This window comes from Castor canadensis, chromosome 2 (assembly GCF_047511655.1).
Source record: "Castor canadensis chromosome 2, mCasCan1.hap1v2, whole genome shotgun sequence".
Classification (NCBI taxonomy): domain Eukaryota; kingdom Metazoa; phylum Chordata; class Mammalia; order Rodentia; family Castoridae; genus Castor; species Castor canadensis.
This window is the reverse complement of record NC_133387.1, coordinates 65,150,683-65,178,007: the sequence shown is the minus strand read 5'-3', so window position 1 is coordinate 65,178,007 and position 27,325 is coordinate 65,150,683. Positions and strand designations below refer to the sequence as shown.

General features: G+C 39.2%; 2 protein-coding genes across 4 annotated transcripts in view; both read left to right on the top strand.

Annotated features, from left to right (window-relative positions):
- Positions 1 to 14,008, top strand: part of Reln (reelin) — a 450,273-nt gene extending 436,265 nt beyond the window's left edge. The window contains exons 61-65 of one of the 2 annotated variants that reach the window (XR_012445193.1): positions 191 to 410; positions 2,457 to 2,654; positions 3,310 to 3,408; positions 3,999 to 8,049; positions 12,920 to 14,008. Coding sequence is in view for 1 of the 2 variants with exons in the window: in XM_074064926.1 (XP_073921027.1) it covers positions 191 to 410; positions 2,457 to 2,654; positions 3,310 to 3,408; positions 12,920 to 13,016 (614 nt within the window). In the remaining variant the exon portion in view is untranslated. The remainder of the gene's footprint in view (positions 1 to 190; positions 411 to 2,456; positions 2,655 to 3,309; positions 3,409 to 3,998; positions 8,050 to 12,919) is intronic. The other variant, XM_074064926.1, reaches the window with a different exon arrangement.
- Positions 14,009 to 24,353: 10,345 nt separating this feature from the next.
- Slc26a5 (solute carrier family 26 member 5) overlaps positions 24,354 to 27,325 on the top strand; it is a 56,001-nt gene continuing 53,029 nt past the window's right edge. For both annotated transcript variants that reach the window (XM_074064922.1, XM_074064921.1), the window contains exon 1: positions 24,354 to 24,434. The gene's annotated coding sequence lies outside the window, so the exon portion shown is untranslated. The remainder of the gene's footprint in view (positions 24,435 to 27,325) is intronic.

Below are 27,325 nucleotides of genomic sequence, written 5' to 3'. Positions count from 1 at the left end.
ATAATTTGGGCAACAGTTGCCCAAACAAAAGAGAAACATTTATTTCTGGGAGTCTATATCTGCATGGTATTTTTGCCATTCTTCAGTAACAACAACGACTCAAATCTAAAATTGGATTCTTGTTTTTAATCTTTGATGATTATGCTTATTCCAGCTGATTCTGATTTCTGTGATTATTCCTTTCCCCCAGGTGATGATTGCTCTGTTTTCAGTCATGATCTTCCTAGTTACATTAAAGATAATTTTGAGTCAGCAAGAGTCACTGAGGCAAACTGGGAGACCATTCAAGGTGGCGTGATAGGCAGTGGCTGTGGGCAGCTGGCACCCTATGCCCATGGAGACTCACTCTATTTTAATGGCTGTCAGATAAGGCAAGCTGCTACAAAACCTCTGGATCTCACTCGAGCAAGGTAACCAAACCCCTGTGTTGTATTCCAGACACAGAATTGGTAATAAGTCCAGTTATTGTCCACTCTTTCTTAGATCTGATCACAAATTTCATGCAGCAGTTGTCACTAAGCAATAGAAACCTAAATATCATATGAATTTGGTGCAAAGAAGCACTTATATGTTTTCAAAACTCAAAATTATCCTTGCTTAAACTTATTTTAGGATTGCTTTACATTTCTTCACATACACTGGCCAAGTGGTAATGACACAGATATAAACTGGGGAAGTATCCAAATACAATAAAATTGGCTAGGGATAATCCATACAGACAACTTAATGTTTATCACAGGCAAGTATTTAAATATAAATATGTATATGAAGATTTGTAGAAAAGCAAGCACACACCTATATTTAGCATAGAAATAGAGGACAGATGGAGACAGTCTTTAATAATTCACATACTATAGGAGATAGAGGTTAATGTAGAATGGATTGGACAGAGATGATGTAAATGGACTGGGAAGTGACAGAGAAGAAGAGATCTTACAAAGGTTGAATTTTCTTCTCCACCTGCACTTCTCAGCTCTTCTATCCTGGCCAGTGCAAACACAAGGGTTTTTTGCCTGTATAATTCTAGAAAAGATTCCAAGGCTTTAAAAAGATTACAAACCACTATTCACCAAATGTTGACAAACGTTCAGGAGCTATGAGGATATTTGAGAACTAGGTGTTTAGTTATGGAAATATAGATGTTAACTTGAAGCCTTTTACTTTGAAAAATATCACAATGTATTTTCAGAGGTAGGAAGGCAGGTTTGGAAGCCCTTAATATGATAAAACAATGAAAATGTTATAAAATTAATTCCTTTTTGTTACTACCATGGAGATGCTAAAAGTTGTGCCTACCGGTTCTCATTTTTTTTTTTTACCAAAAAGATATCATCATTCTAGAAACAACCTAATATCTTCCTTGACCTCCTATACAGCCAGAACTAGGTATTTGGTTAACAGTTGCATACCGTATTGTACAAATAACTTCATTTTAAATTAATTTGTGCATACATAAGTTTTAAGTGTAGTTCTTTATTCAACTACCTACTCTGAATGGGTCCACTGTGTTAATCACTAGGAATTTTATGGGGGTATAGCTCCTATATTTAAAAGCTGGGTCTTTTTAAGGGCAAGGATGCCTATGAAAAGCGAAAAGGCATGTCAAACAGAACAGCAGATGTGAGCCTGAGCCTGCATGATCTAACTCAGTGTTCACTTGGCTCTGATCTCCATAAATCCTCCCTAAAATAGACATGATGATTTTATCATGATCCTTGTCCAGCTACTATTCAGCTTAGAGCTGCTTATAAAAAGTGTATAGCATAAATATTGTGATTTATTCCTTATCCTTTCCACAGCCTCAGCTGCCTGTTTGACCTATGTTACCATTCAGATAATAGAAGGTGTTTCTATGAAATACTCCAATCAGATTCCCAATATCATGAAAAGAGGACACATTTTTGAAAGTCAAGATAGTTTCTTTGTGTAGGAAAGAAGTCTTCTAAAGTTATTTTCACATCTTAATTAATTAAAAACAGATTTTATGGCTAATGTGATTTATTCATCTGTTGATACTATAGAGTCATCACTCAGTATCAATAGGGGGCTCGAGGACCCCACACAATACCAGAGTCCATGGATGCTCAAATCCCTCAGATAACATGACATAATATTTGCACATAACTATGCTATTCTTCCAGCGTATCTTAAATCTTCTCTACATTATTTATAAACGTACAATATAAATGTTATGTAAATAGTTATACCATCTTGCTTGAGGAATAATGGTAAGAAAAAAAGAGGCTGTACATATTTAGTGCAGATGCAGTTTTTTCCAGAATACATTCTGTCTATAATTGGTTGAATCCCCAGACAGAGTACCCACAGATACAGAGAACCAACTGTATTATGAACTTGGAAATTATGGACTTTAGGAAAAACAAAGATTAAGAAAATATAACTCCATTAATACTTCCAGACTTTTGGTTAAAGATAATTTCCCCTGTGTCTTCCAGCAAAATTATGTTTGTTTTACAAATTGGGAGCACATCCCAGACAGACAGCTGCAATAGTGACCTGAATGGCCCCCACGCGGTGGACAAGGCAGTGCTGCTGCAGTACAGTGTCAACAACGGTATCACTTGGCATGTCATCGCCCAGCACCAGCCAAAGGACTTCACACAAGCTCAGAGAGTGTCTTACAATGTCCCCCTGTAAGTGGCCTAAATGGAAATGCCTGGTCTCATGCCAGAGCCTGGGAATCGCAGAATTTGAAGTGGAAGTTGGGTGAAGTGACTGGACCAACACCACAAAACTAGGCAGTGGCAGAGCCAAGACTAACTAGATCTCCAAAGTTCTGTTACTGTTTTCTGTTAAGACAAGAAGCAAATGTTGAAGCAAGAAAAAAGAGCAAAAAGAAGTGAACGGAGAATAACAACTTAATGCAAAGGCCTTTTGGCCTATTTCTCTTATTTATTATGTCTAGTCTTTTAGAAAACAATGGTTTTGGTTTTCTGATTGGAATGCTAATTTGAAATTTTACTAGCCTAGGCAGCCCTGTCAAGTTTGCTCAGCATTGTTTGCCCAGCTTCTAGCACAGTGCCTATCACACTTTCGTTGATCAAATGTGTTGCTCTCCAGGTTCTGCTGGAAAAAGGGAGAGAGATGGAAAAGTATTACAAACCCTTGAAAGGCCAATAAGATTAAATACTGCTTAGAAGAGTGCTATGACCTAAGCAATTCTGAATTCTATGCCCCAAGTTTTGTTGATGTAGGTTAGCCTGTTACAGTATCTGAAGTCTGCAAATCACATGCCAGAAAGTTCTGCCTCCTAGCTTTAACCTCTTTGTCCTTCTGTATGTGACCCAGGGAGGCACGGATGAAAGGAGTTTTATTGCGCTGGTGGCAACCACGCCACAATGGAACAGGTCATGATCAGTGGGCTTTGGACCATGTGGAGGTCGTCCTGTGAGTATCTGATACATAGAATCCTGTGTCCATTTCAGAAAGGTTTGAGATTTAATTGGCATGCTCAGTAAGAACTGAGGAGAAGGTCTTCAAGGGACCACTTTGGCTTATATTCTCCAGCACCTACAAACTATAGTTCAAGTGAACCGTGAAATAACAAAGCCCTGAGTGTAATTTAATAGACCTTAGAAAACGTCAATAAAAACATTTATTTAAGGAATGACTGTAATGGTTAAAATGGATAAAAACAAAAATTTCCAGGCATATGGGAAACAATATTTTATGCCAGCTCTGAGTTGCCTTACAAAATAGGATAACATCCTAAAAGAGAAAGGCTCTTGACTAGTTGGTACAGAGTGCTAACAGTGAATGTGTCCAATTACAAACACCTGCCTTAGCCACAGATGCCTGAGGTATTGTTGCACCTAGAAAAATCTGTGGTTTCACATTCCTCTTATCAATCCCAGCACCTACAAGTTAAGGGCATCCCCCTTGGTTTTTCCTATGTAAAAGGGCTGTCACCACTCTCACTTGGCCGGGTTGACTGTTCCCTTGCAGAGAGATGACTTGCTTTTTCTCTAACAATCTAGTTCCTGTAGAACTGGAATGCTTATGTCTCGACGGGTTCGAACTGATGGCTCCAAGTGGTTGGCAAGGAGAGGCGAATCTTCTCGGTAGATAGGTTCAAATGTTCATTCTGTTTACCGATTACAAAATGAAATCAGTCTCTTGGCTGATTTCAGTCATTCTGAAAGCAAATTTAAATGATTAATTGGTAGGAAAACTACCAGATTTGTTTTCTTTCATAGCCATGAGCTGAATTTTCCAGTCTTGAGCTAGCCCTTGTCTTAGTTGTCACTGAGGCACCTGCTTGCATGGCATCCATATCAACCCCCAAATCCAAGAGCAACCTGGTCCCCACACAAGCCCCCACTGTGCGCTCTGCTGCTTTTGGACCACTTGCTGGGCTCTGCCTCCACAAGACAAAGTCATAGTTTAAAGTAACAGTCCAGACTTTTGAATCTTAAATATGAGGCTGATGTTTTACTTAGCTATCAATTTCCTCAGGCTGTATTATTCCAGGAGAATTGAATAACTTGAGCTCTAAAATTCAATGTGTGTGTGTGTGTGTGGTAAGGCCAGAGACAGATGTCCAAATAGACCAAAATTCAACCCTAGAGCAATTTTCCCCTGACTTCTCTCCTTCCTAGGCAGTGATTCTCAATATGATTCAAGATCAGAATCACTGGAGAAGCTTTTGAAAACAACCAATGTCCTAATGCCCAGACCCATCCCTGTGGATGACTTATATTGCTCTGCAGTGGGAACTGAGCATCACTTTTAAAAGCACCTCAGGTGATTCTATGGTTGAGACTCAAATTAAAGTCAGTAACCATTTCTTCCTTTTCAAGTCTTTTACCAAGACAGTTTGCATTAATGAGGCTTCCTGCACCTGACAAAGCTTACCGGCTCCTATGATAACTTAAAAACTTGTCATTCCCCAAAAGAAGGCAGGATGTTAATTCTGCCCTTGATAGACATAAGAATTCTCAATATATCATACATTTGAGTAGCTATCTCTCCTCCCACCCTGACAAGCCATTGAAGTTATCTATTTTGAATTTCAGAAACATATCATCACCAATAATTTCCTCCCTTGGACTAAAATTAAAGAACAGGTAGAGCCAGAGGCACAAATATCCTGTCTTGGTATAAAGGAACTTCCTCTCAGTTCAGAAATGGAACTCTGTTCTCTGTTCCCTGTTGACCTGCTGCTTCAGAGGCCCTTGGAGCCCCAACAGGAAGCCTTATAACATTACCCCCAGGGGCACCTCTGGAACCCTGGTGTTGGTATTAATTTCCCTAAGCAAGTACCATCATCAGACACAATTACATAAGTGAGGTTCAGATTACATGAAATACCAGCAACCTGTTGTTTCTGATATCTCTGAAGCTGTAATCTGTATTGTAATGCTTCATTTTTACTCAGTCTCCAGAATTTTAATACTTTGAAGAATTTATCACTTACCAGGCACCTGTCTGCTCTTACCCTGTATAATTATCTCAAACTTCTATGGCACTAAAACATTCCAAGTGAGAAGAGAACATCACACAATGCATGGTGTTGCAGTTTATTTTATTCCAAGTCTTCTTCAGTGAATCATTTACATATTAATGTTATACATATTGTATTGCAATATACTTTTATGTACACATAGTATACATATAATTTTAAAAACAAATGATATTTCTTCAGTGATATTTCAAAAAATTGTGAAAATTATAGGGGTTGTCTTATTTCCTTCTTTTTGAAAAGATAAAATACCTTAAGTTGCATTTTAAAAACACAATCCTGTTTGGAGTCATGGCTCAAGCACAAGGCCTTGAGTTGAAACCCACACTGCCAAGAGAAAGGAAAAAAAGTTAACACAGGAGTTATATTTTCAGAACTATGTTTTTGATGTTTTTTTCTCTGTTCTTAGGATTTAACATTTTATGCCACTGTGCCCTTTCAAAGAACTTCTTTTTGTAAGAATCACAACATTTTAAGGCATTCATCAGTGTGCACTTGGTAGCTCTACAGCAAAATTCACTCATTTGATGAGCATATAACAAATTAGTTATAGGGAATTCATAAAAAATAAAATATACTAATTTTCCACTAATTTTCCAGTGTGTTCCAACCATATGAGACACAAGGAAACTAGCTAAGTCTCATGTCAGATTCACGAGTATTGCACATTTTAACTTTGCTACAGAAGATGTGTGTTTAATGGGAAGTAGAATACTCCCATAAAGCCATATTAATTGAAAAATATTTTTTATTTAGCTGAACTTCTGTAGTAAAACATTTAGCTCTGCGAGCAAATGCTTGCTTCTCCAGAGTGGAGGGAGGGAATAACCTTGAGAGATGAAGGCCCTACCTAACTGAACACAGCAGGCAGGACTACTAATATGTTTTTGCAACTAATGGTTGGGGCATACATTTCACTCAAAAATCTTTAGAATGTACTTTTTTTTTCCAAATGAAGATTGGCCTTAATCTAGCTTTATTATTACAGTTTCGCTTTTGTGCATGTGCACCAAGGACACATGCTAAAAACCCCTAGGAAAAAATTGTGGTCATGCATGGTATCTTACGTTGATCGTAACGTCAGTACTGCCCATGTTAACAAAGAAGACATATGAATTTGATGAGAACACATTCAGCACTTTGAAAAATATTTCAAAGTTTAGGAGTGCATCCTAAATGAACAAGACACATCATATATTTTTAATTTAATGGTTTAATTCTAAAAAACTACATGTGGAAAGATTTGAGCCTCATAAATATGGATATATAGAATGACAGTCTCCATACCATAAAGATAAAAGCCACCCTTTTAACATTAAGGGACAAGCAAAGTCCCTTGTGCCTTATGTTTGTTTGAGAGTGTAATCTTCCCACACTCATGGTGTTTTCCAATAAAACCTGCACATGAAAAGCACTTCATGAGAATTAGCCCTGCTAATCTGCCATAGCACAGATGAACTGAATTGACAGGTTCAGAATGAATTTCTTCCAGCCTCACTAGCTTACAAAAAGTCCTCTTTCTGTAAAGTCTAAATGATGTAGCATAACACAATCATTGACAACCAAGTGTCAGAAACCTAATTTCTGTGAATTCACTTGCTAGTGTAGAATATTGCTTTTCAGTAAATGTTTGTGAATACATTTGGGCAGATCCCTTACAAGATCCATGCTGGTGGGGTTCTTCTTAGGATAAAAGAGAATTTGTTTTGTTAACCTTTTTTATTGGGCATTCATACTTCTATCCTAAGAATCTCCCTCACCCAACTATGCATTTCATTCACACATCACATTTCCTGTGTATGTGTCTAAATCACAACCCGTCATGTGTATAATGAAGTGGGCTGATTTTTGCATGTGTACCTTGAAAGCGAATCACTCAGTAAAAAGTTAGCTTTTGTGAATTGATTTAATAAAAAGTGAATTATTACCACATTTTCTGAGAATTGAAAACCAATATATTGCTAACTGTGGCCTTACACACATTTATCAGATTTTAATATGAGCTCCATCATGATCATCCCGTCATGCTATTCACCATCAAGATACTGTCACGTTTTTGGCACAAATGATTTATGGAGATGAGCATATTACATTTGTTGCAAAGCATATTTATCCTTTATTAAATTTGACTGTTATTTGATGTAGAGAATGTCTGCATTTTTAAAAGCCCATATTTTAATATAATCAGGAATTAGCAGCTCCTAAAATGTAAATAATTGAAATATCAGCTAAAATTAATAGTAGTTATTAGACTATTGATATTTATACTTTTGTGCAACATTTATGCCAAATGTAGTACTATAGCTACATGTACCTTGACATATGGTTATGAGCAAATACTGCATGTTGCATTACATTAAAAAATTAAACATATGTATATATTGGATATAGAAGAATAAGAAATAACTTGTTTAATTTTTATTTTCAAAAGAGATGAAAAATCCTATATTGCGTCTAAACCTGATCAGACTTTTATGACTAATCACAGTGCTGCATGCATTGAAAGGCATTTTTTAACTTGTATTATATTTCATTATTTGCTGTCATTGGTTTTCTACTAGAGTAAGGTAAGTCCTCTTTACTAAATTTGGGAACTGTTTGCTATTAGTTTGATCAGTGTTTCCAAAGTTCACTGAGAAGTTTTGTAGAAGACTTTTGCAACTGAAAAGAATTTTTTTCTGTGAAACAGTCATAAATGATATTGGAATGCACTGGAACATTTGAAAACTACATCCATGTGAAGTCAGAGATAGCCAAATTGAGAGCAGTGCTAGACCAGATCAGACCAGGGTGCTAATAGGCATTCCTTCTCTGGGAAGCAGATTTGACTTAGCTTTGCCTCTGTGCCTGGCTCTATATTAGGTACCCTTGACATGCTTACATTTTGTAAGTTTGTTATGAGGAAAATGAAAATAGCAATGCATGCAAAAGATCTAGGGGCCTTGATTAAATGTAATGTCTTTCAAAAGCCTGCTGGACTGGAGATATGCATGCTGTGCCTTTACTTATCAATTCTATTCTAAGTTAATAACTAATTGGTAAAGGGGAGTAGATTTATTCATAATATTTGTGAGTTCTAGAGCCTGTCCTTTGGTAAGGTTGACCACCTTTGATAGATACTTACATTTGTCTTCTGAGATACTTTAAAAATTTAGGAAAATAAAATGGTTATCATTTATTGAACATCTGCATAGGGTGCTATAAGATTTCATTTAATCCTTTTAACTCCCTGAGGTGAATGTAGTCAGAATTATTCTTTATTTAGCAGAGAAGAGAAACAAGAAATTTTCAGTATGTGTGAGACATTTGTTCCTTTGCTTATTTCTTTGTAACCTTTCTGAAAATGCACAGTCTTAAAAATCAGATGTACAACTGATTGATGTACAACTGTTTCAGGGAGTTTTGTGGTTAGTTTGAATGACAGCGCCCATCTTACAGTCACCAATATTTCTCTGAAAGATATAGTTAATTGCCCACTGGATTCTTATTTTTGCATTCACATGAATCATCATTTGTTATACTATATATTTTGATGAAAAGTAATTACTGATCAGTTAAAATGCCAGAATTTCTATGAGCTCAAATTCCTCCAATACTCCATCTCTTCCATCTCCTTTAGAATCCATTTTTAACTCAAAAGAGCATAGAGTCACTTGTTTGTCAAAGACCTTGCAATAACCAAATTTCCTAAGCAAAAACAGGAACACATTTTCTAATTCCATATTACATACCAAGTTCTTAGACTCCCTTGGTGATAATGGAAATTTAAATCAGTATTTCCAAGAAGCCACTGTTGTTCTTTTTCATTTCTTTCCAAAACTTACTCATGATGGGAGAACTTTTAAGTGAATCTAGTTCTGTTCCCCACCAAAGCAAACTGACATGTCAAGTCATGGCATGGGATGAGTATTATTGCTGGTTTTGAACTTATAATAAAATTACTTCCCCCTGTAATTGCAATGAAAAAGTAAGTCTTAAGAACTCCATTGAACCTATTGTTATTTATTAGGTTATGTGTAGGTATACACCTACATGTATCAAAAATAGGCCCATAAATATGCTTTCCCAATTAAACATTAAGTCCTCTAATAATCTTATAAACTAGACATTTTAGGAAGCACAATAACTGTTTAATAACCATGTCAGTTTATTAAGTGGTGCTAGAGTTAGACATAGCTCCCCATGGTACTTGATTTTAAAAAGGCTTACGAACTAGAAAAATCCACCTTATTAGATTCCAACCTAACTGACTCCAGTGATATTATTTCTCACATAGCCAAACTGCTGGTTAGTTTCAAGGATAATTGACAAGTGTGTCCATTTTTAATATGACTACACAAATCTGGGCACTTGAAGCAAACACATTTCCATGGACATATCAACATTCTCCAGAATCCAAACATATGGTGGTCACTTATAAACTTAGTCAGAATCAGAGTATCCAGTGAATCAAAATGTCCCCCAAATTAGTCATAAATGTCCACTGTGAGCTGATTTGCTGGGTACTAAAAATCTGCAACCTGCTAAATTCATTTTCTGACACATGAAGTTGGAAAGTTTAAATCATTTCCATAATAAGCAAAAAACGTCAGGGAGACGTTGCTTTAAAGCTATTCGACATGCACATCAAGCTTTGTTAAAATTAAGTGTTCCCTCGTTCCCGTGTATAATGGTGGCTCATATTAGTCTAGGCTGCATTGAGGTAGCTAAATATCTTGAGTTTCTGAGTTTATCTTTTCAGTGTAAAATATTTTAACTATTTTAAATTGTCTTAGAGTACTTTATATCTTTTAACGTGTTTTCAACAGAATAATTTCATTGCTTTAACTTTGCAGTTATTCCTTATAGTTAAAGAGTAATGATTTACAGCAGGAGTCCAATCAGTAAGTCAACAAAGTTCAATAAACGTGCCTTGACCACCCATGGGTCAAGCAGGAGGCTCAGTGCTGTGGGGTGGGCATGGGAGGCACGGGGTGATAGGCCCCCATGCCAACAGAAGTTTAGATATGGGGAGCCAAGATGTATACACAATTAAACTTCATTCAAAGCAGGAAACAAGCACTCTGAGAGTTCAAATGGGAGGGGAATCACTTTTGGAGAGGAAAAAGCACTAAAAAATGTAATGAATGAAATAGAATTTAGGAAGTGATACTGGAAGTTGGCTAATGAGGCAGGAAAATGAGGCAGGCAGAAAGACTGAATAATAGAGCAGTCTGTGTAGGAGTTAGTGGTAGAAAGGATCTGGAAAACAGAACAGGATTAAACAGAAAGAGGATATGATACGACATATCTGCTTAAGTTGGCTGAAATGTTGCTCCACAGACAAGAGAGTCATGAAAGGTTTTTGAGCAAGGTGAAGCAAGCTTTTGAAGAAGAGTTTACAGAAACTGGTGTGCAAAATAAATTATTTAAATATGTGTAAGACACATATGTTGTGTACATATTTTACATGTGTATCTTAAACACTGATCTTAAGTATAAATTACACTTTCTTAATATTTCATGGTTTCTTTTCAGTCTTCCACAAGAGAAGAGAATTGAGATGAGAAGGCTGGCTTAGGGGGCCATTGTAATAGCTCAGGGAGAGGACTGTAAGGTGACCTGGGATGCTGGCAGGAAGACAGGAAAGGCGGACCCAAGATTTTGTGAATAAACAAGTAATAGGAAAATTTCTCCTATTCAGTACATTAGATCATTATCCTTTTGGGGAACACGACAGTATGACATTACATAAGAAGCAGTTAGTACTTAATAACAGCTAATAAATTGGGTGCATTTATTTCATCCTTCCACGATGACATTGAAACTGACCAACTAAGTGATGTGCTTAATATTGTCACATGGAAGTGGAGGGTGGGTGGTAGACTAGCTAAAGACAAAACCTAACTCTTTTGTCATTTTCTCTAAAATGTCTTGAGAGTGTATTTTTGTTTCGATTTTATAGTTTCTGGCACTTTGATAATATAGAAATCCAAGGTGGGACGTTATTTCCACTTTATTTTATAACATATGTCAATTTCCTGTCTATATTTTTATGAGTTTTAGTGCAGATGCTATTGCTTTTGAATTATAAAGATCTAATGAAATTAAATTTATGTATTTTCCTTTGAGACATTTTATTTTGTTTTCTCTTCCAATGATTAAACTTCACTATAAAATTCTCTTGTTTTAAAGTTTTCCATATTCACCAATTTTCTACATTTTATTCCTCAGTATAATACCTAGTGTAATATGCTAGGTAAAACTACATCATTTATACCTTGTTAGTATATTGATAACTAATAACTCAGAAGATTATATTCCTCAGTGAAAAATTATCCTTTTCCTTACTTTACCCTGACTCAAGTTCATGTCATATCAACCTTTGTGGTGGGATCAATTACAGAAGAAGGACTCAGGGACCATGTATTTGAGACACTCAGTGAATTTGGAAAATACTGGTAGGCTTATATTCATAAATCACGAATGGATGCCACTTATACATATGTTGTTACTCAGTTCAGTATGCATCTGACTCTTTTCAGTGATGTTATAGTTCATGAGCATTTTTAGCATACATTAACAGTACAAGAGGTTTCTATTGTGACAATTCCATACTACACTGTACATATCTATGGAATTATAGATCGTGGGCCTTTAAAAACATACTTGCCATGTCAAAATGTTAGAAGCTGTGCAATTTCATACAGATTCCTGATATCCACTGTCAGTAATTTAATCAGCTACACATGCAGCATCTATGCGTGATTGTGTGTATGTACATATGTGGGGGACGTGTACACATGCACATGATTTTGCATTCAATTACACCTTCTTAGTATTTTTTGACCACTTTAGTGGAGAGTCTCTTGAAGCCATGTATATAGAATATGAACCCCAGTTGCAAAGACAATGGAATCCAACCTTCTAAGAAAGCTTACTTCCTCATTTTGTGCCTGTGACTTTATGAACTAGCAAAGTCAAGTTAATTCAGCTAACAAGTTTGTGTGTTTTCTTTGTTTTTGCTTCTAAAGCTTGAAATGAAAATGTTTACTGGAGTAACCAAATTATTTTTGTTGCTTATTAAATATGCATGTCAAAGAAGTAATGAGTATAGTGCATACTTCCTCTAAAATGGAGTTTATCCAAGTAAATGTTTTCAGGAAGAATTCAAGACTAAAATTTAAAATCCAAATATTTTTAATCTGCTTTTGCTATAAAGCAAGAGAATTTACCTTTTTCCTGGTTCTGAAAAGAAAGGGCAAAGGGCAGTTAGTATAGAAGCTAGTCTTCAGCTACTCTGTTCCATGGATGCTAATGTCAGCACTGACATGAATGCTGAAAACTGTCCAGTACCAGAGAACTTAGAACCTTAGAATGGATCGCATTCAATGATGGGACTTACATGCTCTTTCTCCTTTCCCTCTCTGCCTGTATCCTCTTTTTTATTTTTAACAGCACTCGCAAACAAAATTACATGATGAATTTTTCACGGCAACATGGGCTCAGGCACTTCTACAACAGAAGACGAAGGTCACTCAGGCGATACCCATGAGGAATCAAAGTTTATTTTTCCTTCCAACATGTGATGTGTTGCTCTGCATTCTTTCAAACCTCTCACCACATATGATATCAGGAAATATCTGCGAAGGACTTGGTGGTTAACAGAAAGCCCTTCTAAAGACCAAGTGTATACCACTTTTCCACACTGTGAACTAATGACAAGTGACTTATTTGCTCATAAGTAAATGTCTTCATGTTGACGTGTCCGTGAAAATTGTGATCTGTTGTAATATCAGTTACAGTGGCAGTGTTAAGAATAAGAAATAGTTTAACAGGAAAAAAAGTTTAAGCACAAAATTTTAAGAGATTTTATGTTTAAAATGACATTTGGCACAATATTTAACATTCTTAGTCACAAAGCTATTTAAGTGAACTGCATTTCAGCTTTGTGTCATGTTTTATATGATTAAATTATCATTGTCCTTTATTCTCTACAACATAACACATTGAAATTGTATTTACTCATTATGTTGCAATATTTTGCTGCTGAATTTTGATCTACTTATATTCTGCAGAAAGTTAATTGAAATACTATTCAAGAAGATAGTTGTAAAGATATTGTATCTCCTTTAATATGCTCCTTAAAATGTATGTTGATTTAGCGTTGTTTTGTGGATAAGAAAAAAATGCTTGATCTTGAAATATTTTCTACTTAAAAGATTGTGGATGAAGACCCTATTTCCCTCCCACAGAGAAATTCCCATTACCTTGTCTAAAAAAAGTTCTGTGGCTGATTTACTAACAGTAACTGCCATTTTGTGTCTGTGGTAACAAAGTGATTTGTAAAACAGTGGCTGTTTCTTCATTGTGTTCTCCTCACGAGTTGTTTCCCGGGGTCATACTCGGACCTTCTGATGAAGCTGAACCAACACCAGCAAAGGTACAATGGCACTGTACCCCTGAACTCTGTGAGCATAACCGAAGGTTGCACTCTAGGGTGAACCAAGCTAAAACCCCATGCTTAAATAAAAATTATGTCCAAGAGCCATTCAAAGTTCATTTGTCTTCATTCATTTGTAATTGATTTTTATGTATGATCTGTAAATCTGGTCAGGTTCAGAAAAGAAGACTCAAATACACATACTGCTTATTTGTTTTATCATTAGTAATAAAGTTAGGAACCACACTTTCAACTTAACTATTTTTTTCTCTATTCAGCTTTTTCTAAATATCACTCTGTAATTATAGTAAGAAAAGCCAATAGAGACAAGTGTTGTGGCTCATAGCTATAATTCCATCTACTCTGAAGGTGGAGATTGGGAGGATTGTGATTTGAGGCTAGCTTGGGCAAAAAGTCAGTGAGACTCCATCTCAACAAGAAAAGCTGAGGGTGGTGGTACATGTCTATAATCCCAACTGCACAGAAGGGATAAATAGAAGGATCATATCCAGCCTAAGGCCAGCTGCAGGCAGAAATGCGAGCCTCTGTTTGAAAAATACTTAAGCAGAAAAGGAGCTGGGGACATGGCTAAAGTGGTAGAGCACCTGCCCAGCACAGGTGAAAGCCTGAGTTCAAACCCCAGGATTGCCAATAGAAAAAAAAGAAAAGGAAAGCCAATCAAGAATCTTGAAAATGACTCGGCTCCCAAGAATATTGTTAACTGCATAACAACAATGCCTGGCTCATGAGAAGCCTTCATCCATTCATTCAGCGTTGTGTAAGTGCTGAGGATAAAATGGGGATCCATTTTCCCTGCTTGCTTTTAACATAGAAAAAAATTAAAAGTACATTGATACCATTGAAGTTTTTATTTTTAAGAGGATTAAGAAATCTGGAAACCAATTTTAAGTCTAAAAGTTTCAGCAACAGTAAACTTTCTCTACACTTTGAACATCACTGGTGTTGAGCTAAACACACGTACAGTGAATTCACTAGTAATCAGTCTTTTGAAGGAAGCACATCCCAGCCAATGTCTCTCAGTGTTTCCCTTATAATACTTGTCTTTTATGTCATGTATAAATAATCCTTCTTTCCCCTGACCCCATTAGCCATTCTGTTTTAAAAGCTTTAAAGTTCTACTTCTCTCCTTTTTGTCTTTATCTGGAAGTTTTGTGTCATGGTATGTCCAGGGATCTGGTTTGTTTTTTTTTTTTTTCATTTGAATAATAAATTCTTTTAATTCCATCCTTCCCCCACTCCTGACAAATAAAGCTATTATGACTTCATGTTTTCATCTATCTTGAGTAATTATGAGTGGACTAGGTAAGTCATATACTACTTGTATATTTAGCTGTTTAAGACATAGCCAAACTTTTCCAAAGTAGTCTGTATGACTTGACATTCTCATTAGCAGTGTGAGAGAGTTCTAGTCCTTCCACGTCCTTGCCAGTGGCTGGTCCTGGGAAATCCTGTTATCAACTCCAGCAGGTGCACAGTGCAATCTCAACGTGGTTCTAGTTTGTATTTCCCACGTGCCGAATGATGTCAAGCATAATTTCTCATGCTTATTTCCCTCCTTGTGTCTTCTCTGGTGAAGTGTCTTTTCAAATCTTTTGCTCACTTTGTTGTTGTTGTTCGTTGGGTTTTTTCTTACGATTTTTGAGAGTTTGTTATACATCTGGATACAAGTCCTTTATAAGATACATACTTTGCAGATATTTTTTCTCATTCTGTGACTAATAGTTTACTTAATGTTTTACAAATTGAAAATGGTTTTAATTTTGACAACATTTAAATTTGCTTTATGAAAGAAATTTTATGCATTTTTGGTATCACAGTTAAGATATCTCTGACAAATTCAAAGGTCACAAAGGCTGTCACCTATGCTTTCTTCTAGAAGTTTCACATTTTTAGGTTTTCCATTTAGGTCTGCGGTCCATTTGGAGCGGGTGTGTGTATATGATGTAAGCTATTGATGGAATTTCATTTTCTTTTTGGCACATGGATAGCCAGTTGTTCCAGTTCCATTTGTTGGAATTGTCATTAGTTGCCTTTGTATTTTTGACAAAAAAGGAGTTGCCTGTTGATGACTGCATCTGTTTCATCGCTCTGTCTGTCCTGATGCCAGGACCACATTGTTTTGATTGCTAGCTTTCAATGAGTTTTGAGAGAAAATAGTGTTTTCAGTTTCTCGCTCTCTCTCTCTCCCTCCCTCCCTCTTTAGTGGGTTAGTGAGTCTGGGGTTTGAGCTCAGGGCTTCACACTTGCAGAGCAGGTGCTCTACCCCCTGAGCCTTCTTCAATGGATCCTCCCAATCTCAGCCTTCCAAGTAATTGAGATTGCAGGCATGAGGCACAGTTTTCTTCTCTTTCAAAATCGTTTGGCTATTCTTGCTCCTTTGCATTTCCCTATGAATTTTGGTATCAGTTTTTCAACTTCTATAGAAATACCTGTGGGAATTTTGACTGAGATTTAGGGAGAGTTGACATCTTAACAATAGTGAGACTTCCAACTTGTGATCATGCTATCCTTTTCCACTTATATGTTTCCTCCAAATTTTATGACTGCTTTTCTATTCCTGTGAAGAACATCATTGGCATTTTGTTGGGTTAGATTGAATCTGTAGATCACTTCGGGTTATGTGGACATTTTCATAATTTTAATTCTTCCCATCCATAAACATGGACTGTCTTTCCACTTTTTGTGTGTTCTCTTTTTTCATATAGAGATTTTTCACTTCTTTGGTTAACCTTATTCCTGAATATTTTCTTGTAGCTATTACAAATGGAATTGCTTTTTAATTTCTTTTTCAGCTAGCTCATTATTGGGATATAGAAATACTACTGATTCTTATGAATTCATTTATCAGTTCTAATTTTTTTTTATGGAGTCTTTCAGTTTTTCTGTATATAAGGTCATGTCGTCTGAAAACAGGGACAAATTTCCTACCTCCCTTCCCATTTGGATGCACTTTGTTTCTTTCTGTTGTCTAACTGCTCTGGCTAAGACACCCAGATCTATACTGAGAAGAGCAGTGAAAGTGGACATCCTTGTCTCGTTCCTGATCTGAGTGGAAATGCTTAGGAAAATACTGTAGAGTCTACACAAACCTTTACAGACAGCAGTGTACTTGTCTAGAAGTTGTGTGGCTCAGTTCCTTCTAGGTAAGTACCGCAGATAAATTCTCACATCTGTAACCGAGGAGATGTGTACAATAATGTTCACAGCAGCATTTTAGTTTTGGCAGTACTAGGCAGGCACTCTGCACTTGAGCCATACTCCCAGCCCTTTTTGTTTTAGTTTATTTTTTAGATGTGGGTCTCGTAATTCTGCCCATGGCCACAGTCTTCCCAACTCTGTCTCCTGCATAGCTTGGATTACAGGTGTGCACCAACACACCTGGCCCTCGTGGCAACATTTTTACTCATCACAAATAATCAGTGTACATCAACGAGAGAATGGATGCATTGTTGTTTATTTGTATGATGAAGAACAATATGGCATGAAGAGTATGTCTGCCAACAACAAAACAAGTGCAGAATTATAAATACAGCCCGATGCCACTTACAAGACTTTGAAACTTGCTAACAAATGCTATGTATTGCTTATGGATCCATGCATAGTCCGCATGTAAAAGCATGTGTGAGAATAAATACAAATTCACGTGATAGTGGAGGCAGGTGAATAAAATCAGAAAGGGTTATGTGAAAGACCTGAGCTCTACCTAAAATGTTTTATTTCTTTTAAAAATTCAAGTTAAAATAGTCAGAATATGTTAATGTTAGAATGAGTTGTGTACACAGAAACGTTTCATATTACTCTATCATGTAAATATTATAGCAAAACAAAAAGCAGTAGGTAGGATTTGTCAGGCAGATCCAGTGAGGATATCTATTCTAGGAACAGAGCAATATATGCAGAAGCGCCAAGTCAGGAACTAGTTTGGCTCCTTAGAGGAGCCACAGATCATTTGGATTTGAGGGGTTTACAATGAGCAGCCTGAAACTTACTGTCAAGAACTGTGAGCAAAGCCCAGTGTTGCTGAGGGAGTGGGAGATGGAAGTAATTACTCAGATTAACCAAAATCGGCTTTAACTAAGAGGCACTCACAGACATCTAGGGGAGTGTTTTAGCAGATGGCTTCCATTTGTCTGCTCTGACTAGCCTGTAGAGAATAGCTGAAGTCAGTAAAGAAAGGAAGCTGGGAATCCAGGTAGGCCTAGGATAAGAGCGAAGGAACCATTTTTAATTGTTTGACAAGAATTTTAGTCCAGTTTCATACTTCTCTGAAAAAACTGCTCACATATAAAATATAATAATAATGATTTTAAAATGTACATTTGTGTATTGTTCAGAAGGAAAAAAAATCAGCTGTTTTTGAGAGAATTCCAGTTCAGAGGTGAGATCTTATTATTACTGCATCTCCCACTTAATCCTCTGGGTACTTATTATAAAAGAATTTTTTCAGTTGTCTTTTTAAATCCAACATGGATGGAAATTGATGGTGTCTTTCTAGACATGGGAGACCATGCAATGACAACAGAAAGTTCTGCCATTCCCCAGTGACCTCATTACCTATTCCAATGTCTGGGCCATTGTCCCAGATTCATGCCAGAACAGCAGAAAAAGAGATATTATGCCTAGAAAATATGACTTTTTATGGAACAAGTACTGGTAGACTAATATATGGATATATATAAGTGAATAATAAAAAAGGTACAGAAAAGTGCAAGAAATACTGCCTCAGTAAACCCAGAGGCCATAAACTACCTTAGACCAAAGTTATTATGGTACCCCCTTAACGTAACTGCCTGTAGAACATTTGTGACAAGTCAGGCATCTGAACCCCTCCACAATCACCTAGCAGAAACTAAGCTGTTCCTGAAGAAACCCAGTCACTATTAATTCTTTTTATCTCTCTCTTTACTACATTTATTTATTGTACAAAGGGGTTTTGTTGTGATGTTTGCATGCATAAATGTACTTCAATTGACTTCACCCCCTCTACTCTTCTTTTTTATTCCCGCTCCCAGTTATTCCTAATTCTAATGGAATTTCCTCCACATCAGTTTTTTTGCTGATTTGAAGTTGATTCTCTGGTCTTCCTCTAAATGTCCCAATGGATATAAATCTTATATTTTAGTATCTTCTAGTTTCTTTGTAAAAAATCCTCACCCCACAGAAACCATCTTGGGTCCCAGTCCTACAGACTTACCACCTCTCATGTTGGAGAGAGACAGGGAAACTCAGATTTGTTAGGTATTCATCTCACACAAATTGTTAATATAGAATAAACAGTAACTTTTTCCTAAGGGATTTGTATTCTTTTTTAAGAGTCAGGGTCTCATCGTGTTGCCCAGGCTGAAACACAGTGGCTGTTCACAGACACCATGCCACTACTGATCAGCACAGGAGTTTTGACCTGCTCCATTTCTGACCTGGGCTGGTTCACCCCTCCTTAGGCAACCTGGTGGTCCCTTGTCCCAGGGAAGTCACTATATAATTGATGCTGAACCTAGTGTGGACACCTGATCAGCATGCACTGCAGCCCAGGACTCCTGAACTCAACCAATCCTCCTGCCTCGGCCTCTTGAGTAGTGAGGACTACAGGCACGGGCCATATGGCACAGTGGTATTTGTATTTTAATAAATAGTGTTGACTATTCACAATACCCAAGTTATGGAAACAGCCAAGATGCCCCACCACTGACGAATGGATTAAGAAAATGTGGTATTTATACACAATGGAATTTTATGCAGCCATGAAGAAGAACGAAATGTTATCATTCGCTGGTAAATGGATGGAATTGGAGATCACCATTCTGAGTGAGGTTAGCCTGGCCCAAAAGACCAAAAATCGTATGTTCTCCCTCATATGCGGACATTAGATCAAGGGCAGACACAACAATGGGATTGGACTTTGAGCACATGATAAAAGCTAGAGCACACAAGGGATGTGTGAGGATAGGTAAGACACCTAAAAAGCTAGCTAGCATCTGTTGCCCTCAACGCAGAGAAACTAAAGCAGATACCTTAAAAGCAACTGAGGCCAATAGGAGAAGGGGACCAGGAACTAGAGAAAAGGTTAGATCAAGAAGAATTAACCTAGAAGGCAACACACATGCACAGGAAATCAATGCGAGTCAACTCCCTGTATAGCTATCCTTATCTCAACCAGCAAAAACCCTTGGTCCTTCCTATTATTGCTTATACTCTCTCTTCAACAAAATTAGAGATAAGGGCAAAATAGTTTCTGTTGGGTAGCGAGGGGGTAGAGGGGGAAAAGAGGGGTGGGGGATGGGGTAAGGGAGGGGATGGGGGAAGAGGGAAGAAATGAGCCAAACATTGTATGCACATATGAATAAAATAAAAATTTAAAAATAAGTAAAAAAATAAAATCAGGATCGGAACAAAATATAATAATAAATAGTGTTGAATCTCCAGAAATGTCTTAAGATCCAATAGAATAAGTTTACAATGCTGAAATTTGGGGTATTTTCCAAGGTGAATGAGATAGGAATTTTGGCAAAATACCTTCATCAATTTCAGTGGTAATTGAAGACTTCCATTTGGATAGGTAGACACAGAGTAGGCAATGTGGTGACACAGGTGCCAAGGCTCAGTTCCTGTGAGACTTTTAGCCAACAAGTTAGGCACTAGACTTGCTTCAAACCCTGAGTACATACAAATGCCAGTATTTGATAGTTTAAGTACCTGGGATGGCAAATTGTCCCTGTCCTGCCTTACATTGCCCTGGTAGGTGAGCCTTTATCACCAAGAAAATGGACCTGATTCTCAAATGAAAAAGATACTAAGGAATTGTCTAAGACAGGGATTTAAAAAGGCATTATGTCTTTTGATGGACAAGACTTTCATCTCAAATCCTTATTATTAGGTTTCTTATTAGGGCTGGGATCACAGCTCAAGTGGTAGAGCACTTGCATGGCATGTGCAAGGCCCGCTGCTGCCAAAAAAAAAATCCTTACCCCCTCCTGTGCTGCTTGTAATTGGAGTGGATATGGGTTTTGTGGAGCCTGAAGCTTATACAATTTGGTGGAGTCTCTTTTTAAAAATTATGAATAGAAAATTTGGGACTGGGAATGTGGCTCAAGAGGTGAGCACCTGCCTACCAAGCCAAAGCCCAGAGTTCAAACTCCTGTACCACAAAAAAAAAAAAAAAGGCTGTATAATTTTTTTTCTGGGACTGGGGGGTTGAACTCAGAGTTTCACACTCACAAAGCAGGTGCTCTACTGCTTGAGCCACAACTCCAAAAGATAAAAAACTGAATGTTCCTTTAAAGGGAAAGGCCAGCGCTAAGGGCTCACACCTGTAATCCGAGCTACCCAGGAGGCAGAAATCTGAAGGATGGTGATTAGAAGCCAGCCTAGGCAAATAGTTCACAAAACCCTCTCTCAAAAATACCCAACAACTGGCGAGGATGCGGGGAAAAAGGAACCCTCTTACACTGTTGGTGGGAATGTAAACTAGTACAACCACTCTGGAAAAAAAATTGGAGGCTACTTAAAAAGCTAGACATTGATCTACCATTTGATCCAGCAATACCACTCTTGGGGATATACCCAAAAGAATGTGACACAGGTTACTCCAGAGGCACCTGCACACCCATGTTTATTGCAGCACTATTCACAATAGCCAAGTTATGGAAACAGCCAAGATGCCCCACCACTAACGAATGGATTAAGAAAATGTGGTATCTATACACAATGGAATTTTATGCAGCCATGAAGAAGAACGAAATGTTATCATTCCCTGGTAAATGGATGGAATTGGAGAACATCATTCTGAGTGAGGTTAGCCTGGCTCAAAAGACCAAAAATCGTATGTTCTCCCTCATATGTGGACATTAGATCAAGGGCAAACACAACAAGGGGATTGGACTATGAGCACATGATAAAAGCGAGAGCACACAAGGGAGGGGTGAGGATAGGTAAGACACCTAAAAAACTAGCTAGCATTTGTTGCCCTTAATGCAGAGAAACTAAAGCAGATACCTTAAAGCAACTGAGGCCAATAGGAAAAGGGGACCAGGAACTAGAGAAAAGGTCAGATCAAAAAGAATTAACCTAGAAGGTAACACCCACGCACAGGAAATCAATGTGAGTCAATGCCCTGTATAGCTATCCTTATCTCAACCAGCAAAACCCCTTGTTCCTTCCTATTATTGCTTATACTCTCTCTACAACAAAATTAGAGATAAGGGCAAAATAGTTTCTGCTGGGTATTGAGGGGGGGAGCGGGAGGGGGTGGAGTGGGTGGTAAGGGAGGGGGTGGGGGCAGGGGGGAGAAATGAACCAAGCCTTGTATGCACATATGAATAATAAAAGAAAAATGAAAAAAAAAAAAAAGAACCAACCTAGAAGGTAACACACAGGCACAGGAAAGTAATGCGAGTCAACTCCCTGTATAGCTATCCTTATCTCAAACAGCAAAAACCCTTGTTCCTTCCTATTATTGCTTATACTCCCTCTTCAGGGAGGGGGCGGAGTGGGTGGTAAGGGAGGGGGTGGGGCAGGGGGGAGAAATGACCCAAGCCTTGTATGCACATATGAATAATAAAACAATAAAAAATAAAAAAATAATAAAAATAATTTTAAAAATACCCAACACCAATAAGGGCTGGTGGAGTGGCTCAAGTGGTAGAAAGCCTGCCTGGCAAGTGGAAGACCCTGAATTCAAACCCCAGTACTGCAAAAAATAGATAAATAACTAAATAAAAATTCCAGGCCATCATAATTAAATGGATGAAAGCTGATGATAAACAGAAAATCATACATTGCGCGTGGAAAAGCAAAATAACCTAAGCCCTAGGAGAAGACTATGACAACAGCTAAAATAAATAAATAAAAGAAAAAAGAAAAAGGAAAGCTACAAATGCATCAATCTGGTGACCCAGCGAACACCAATCCCACTTGTAGGAATTTACCTTAAAAATGCACCTCCAAAAAATATGAAAATAATATGTACAAAGTTACTAATTACAGACTCATTTCTAACTGCAAAATATTAGAAACCACATAACGTCCGAACACGGCTGCCATTTTGAACACTCTGTGGCATATACACACAGTGGAATGTGTACACAATGGGCTGTGTAGTCGCAAAAAGAATGAGGCAGATCTCTGAGAAGTGATACGGGGCGATTTCCCTAAAACACCGGTATATGCATAAAAAAGAACGTAGAACATCCCTCCTTTTAGTGACTTAGCTTTACAAAAAGAAACACCGGAAGGCTAAGCCAGAAAATCACGAAGGTGTTTTCTCAGAGGACTGGACCGAATGGATGGAACGCAGGCAGGAAGACACGTGCTTCTGAGTCTATTTTTGTGTGGTTTTCACTTTCTGGATCATGTTAACCCTCTGCCAACGCGAAAAGTAAAAAGCCATCAACGATGGGAAAGGGAGGCGGCGGAGGGAACGAAAACTGAGAGTAAAGTCATCTCTAAACTAAAAATAGTAGCACGGCGGGCTCACAAGATTGTTGCGATGAGTTAACACAGACAAGTGCTTCCCACAGCACTAGGACACTCAGACCCTCCAAAGCTTGGCGGTGTCCCTATTTTTGCGGTGATTACAGTAGGTATGCGGGCGCTGCCCCCAGAAGAAGTACAGCCATCTGTCCACAGTGTCGCCACACACTTGGTTCTCCAACAGCCCCATGCACCACACAGGACCTGGCAGAAATGCACATCTCAGGCCCCACCTCACATCTACTGACTCATAACCTGCATCTTTAACCAGATCCGCCAGTGACTCGTGTGCACACTGAAGTCTGAGACGTATTGGACTCCAGGACATGCATATGACCAGGTCATCCCAAGATGGCCAAGACCAAGCGGCAAATGAGCCACTCCAGAAAACGCATATCCCGGGAGCCTAACTTCCCCTTGGAGACTCCCTGCGTTAGGATTTGTTCAGCGATGTTCAAAAACCCGCTACGCCCACATAACCGCGGTGCCTGACTGGGCGCTGTCCCTGAAGAGGGCGCCCTCGTGTGGCGCGGAGGAGGAACTGTCCGCCCTGCCTCGGGTGAAGCAGGCACCGCGCGCCACAGCCACGCCTGGCCTGCGTTCTGCAGGTGGGGTCTCGCGATCAGAAGCCACAGGTGTCTCCAAGAGACTGCCAACTAGCGAGGCCACCACGTGTGCCACTGCATCGTGCACGCGCAAACATGCACAAAGCAGGGGGAAAGGTGTTCCTGGTGCACCAAGTATACATAACCCTTGGAGACACCGCCGGAGGAAAGCGCGCAGACACCGTTTTCTGCGCGCCCGGCATCCCGGCACTCGGGCACGGCTTCCCCGGATCCAGCACGTGCTAGAAAGTTCAGGCTCAGGAGCGGGAACCTTGCGGAGCGGGGAAGCGCGACCCGCGTCCGCGGCGAGGCGGGGCGGGGCGGGACGGCGGGGACTCGGGTTACGCGGGCCGCGCGGGGACCGTCCGCCTCCTGCGAGAGCCGCGGAGCAGCGGCGTCCAGGCGGCAGCGGCGGCTGCGCCCCGGGCAGCGCGGGGTGAGTAGCGCGGGCCGCCGCGGGCCGGGGGCGCTCGGGAGGGGCGCGGGCGCCGCGGACTCGGCTGTCACCGCCGGTCCCTGCGGTTCTGTCCCTCTGCCTCGGTCTCTTGCTCTTTCCTGGCCAGCACAGGCAACCTGCCCTCCTCTAACCCCCGCGTTCTGCAGCGTGCTTTCCTCGCAAATGTCACCTAAATGCGCTTTTCATCCCCGGCAGCCGCCTCGGAGACGCTTTCGCTAGACCGAGTCCCTTTGGTTCTGACCCAAACTTTAATTTTTTATATACATAATTTCTTATAAACCCTGACCTTGCTTACAAAGTCTCGTGCTTGCTCTGCTGCGGCCAGGATCAAGGTCCCTTTTCCCACCTGTTTGCATCCAAATCGAAAATAACAAAACCAACCCCTTCAGCCTGCAGGCCAGCGCTGCCTCCGGTGGAGCCCAGGTTGGACTGCGGGCTTTTGACCGCCCCGGGGTCCCGGTGACCCGAACCTGGGTTGGGAGACTGAGACCTCCGCTAACCCTCGACAGTGCTTGGAAGCTCTGGCTGCTGTTGCCCCATCTTGGAAGTGGCTGCCTAGACTCCCTGCCCTAAAATTTGGTACTGGCCTTCGGCCTAAAAATCCTTTGCCCTCCTAATCACTTCCGCGGCAGGTGCTCTGCGGTGAGAGCCGACCTGTGGTGTTTGGACTTGGTGAAGGTAGTGGGGACGCGATTCACTTGTACTGGCTGTGCCTCCGTGAGTGCGCCCCCTCGGCAAGGCCCTGTCAAAGACTGCTGTCCCGGACCTTCTCGGTGAACCTGAAGCTCACTGTGAAGTGGGGAAGATTCTTTCCCTGGAGTGAGGAATACTGTGCTATCACCCTGGCGTCTAGGACTTAAAATATATATATTAATGGAGACTCTTGACAGGGCGGGGGGATGAGATTCAGCTTTTTCTTACCTGAAAACTGGGGAGGAGGTACATTAGTTATAGGTGTGTTATCTAGAGTAAGCTAGGGAACTAACCCAGCAGGGATAAGGAGGGGAATTGAAATATGAAATAGAAAGTATAAGCCTTTTGTGACAGTGAAGTTTGGGGTGGGAGTGGGGAGCTGGGGATCAAGAATCCAACTTCTAATCCTTCTTTTGAAGGGTAGTTCCAGAGACCAATTTCATAAAGTCTTTCAGTGTAGATACTAACAGTATCAACATCTTCACCTTCTCCCTAACTTCTCCTTTGAAAACCAGTGGAGACAGGTCTTTTTTCGTGCATGCAAGCGCTCTGCCAGTGAGCTGCAGCCCCCGCTGAAAGCCAGTTTTGCCAGTCCATCCTTCTTATTTACTGTAGCACAGTATTGCTTTGTATCAGAAGAAATTCAAACTAATTTGCATTAGAAAGAAATGTAAAGAATTCCTGGGTACAGTTGCTATGGCTGATATCCTAAGTGCACTGTTGGAAGGCTTTCTAGTCTATTAAGTAACTAACACCTGAAGCCCCAATTCTGTTACGTAGCATTTCTTTTTTTCTCCCTCTTTAACTACTCTGAAACTATACAGAGTTACATGTTCCTCATTAATTTATGAGTGATACCGAAAGAACTGACTCAATCCAAGAAGCTTTTGAGTGCTTTCCGTGTATAGGCACTTACCTAGGAACCCAAGAAGACCGGAAGGCTGGGAGAGTTTCTCATTAGCAGCAGGGACTGGCTTGTAAGGTACAGATCCAGGTTTGCACAGTTGCACAGTTGACTCAGAATCAGAATCAGTTGTTTCATCTCCTTTTCAATGCCTTGTGTGTCTCCTGGTATCTTAATCATTTTGTAATATTTTTCTACCCTTACATCTACAGTTCCAAAGTTTTCTAGAAAATATCCTAACTAAGGAGATAGGTCCATATCCCCCTGGTGTTTGCATTGCTTTTGATAATTAAAATCACAAGAAAAGGGAGGAAATAGTAATTTTGTTTTCCTTTGGTTTCAAACTAGTGAACTCATGAAGGAAGATGAAGTCAACACAGATAAGTTTAATCGTCTGGTGTCTCCCAAACTGTCTTCTAAGTTCTTTCTTTTGGTGCATTGACCTAATGTCATGAATTCTTCTAATCCTTCTTCTGAAGGGTAGTTGCAGGGCCCAAGTTCATAAGACCTTTCATTGTAGGTACCAATAGTCACTAGCATCATTACCTTCTCCCTAACTTCACTTTGAAAACCAATTCAGACAGGTCTTTTTTTCAAAATCTGCCAATGCTTGGGACTTTATCCAAGAAAGAAAGGCACAGTCATTGAAACTGTCACATACCTTTCCAAGCATCCCAGGTGCCCAAGTTATGATACCTTTCTAGAGAATGGAACAGCAAAATAGTCAGAGGCCAGATAGAATGGAGGGTAGTGGAAATAAAGTAAGGATGTTTGTAAATTCACAAATGGAGTGGACACAATTTAATTTACTTTCAACTGGAATCACCTGGCCTCTTGAATAATTGTTCTGCAAATGGGAAAGTGTATTATTTGTGAATGACTAAAGACAGATTAGTCCTATTAATTTTTTTAATCAAGATCAATATTGCCTGTTTTTTTTTTTTCTTGTTCTTCTCAAGAAGAGTGCTTCTGAGAAGGCTGGTTCCCAGTACTGATCCCCCATTTGGATGAACAGTTTTTGACACATGAGTTTGTACCCATGAGTTGCTAAGTATGGGAGTAACTGAAATCAAACATTGAATTTATCCTGTCTCCCACACATGCTAGCAGTTCACCTTTATAAAGATTTATCTGTTTCTTGTTTTTACTTTCAATTGTGTAAGTGCCATATTCCACTGTGTTCACAGAAGCGATGTCTTGCAAGGGAAGAATGGGTTGGTACTAGGGATGAAGAAACAGCACCAGGAATATTTTAAACATAGCCTTTTCCACA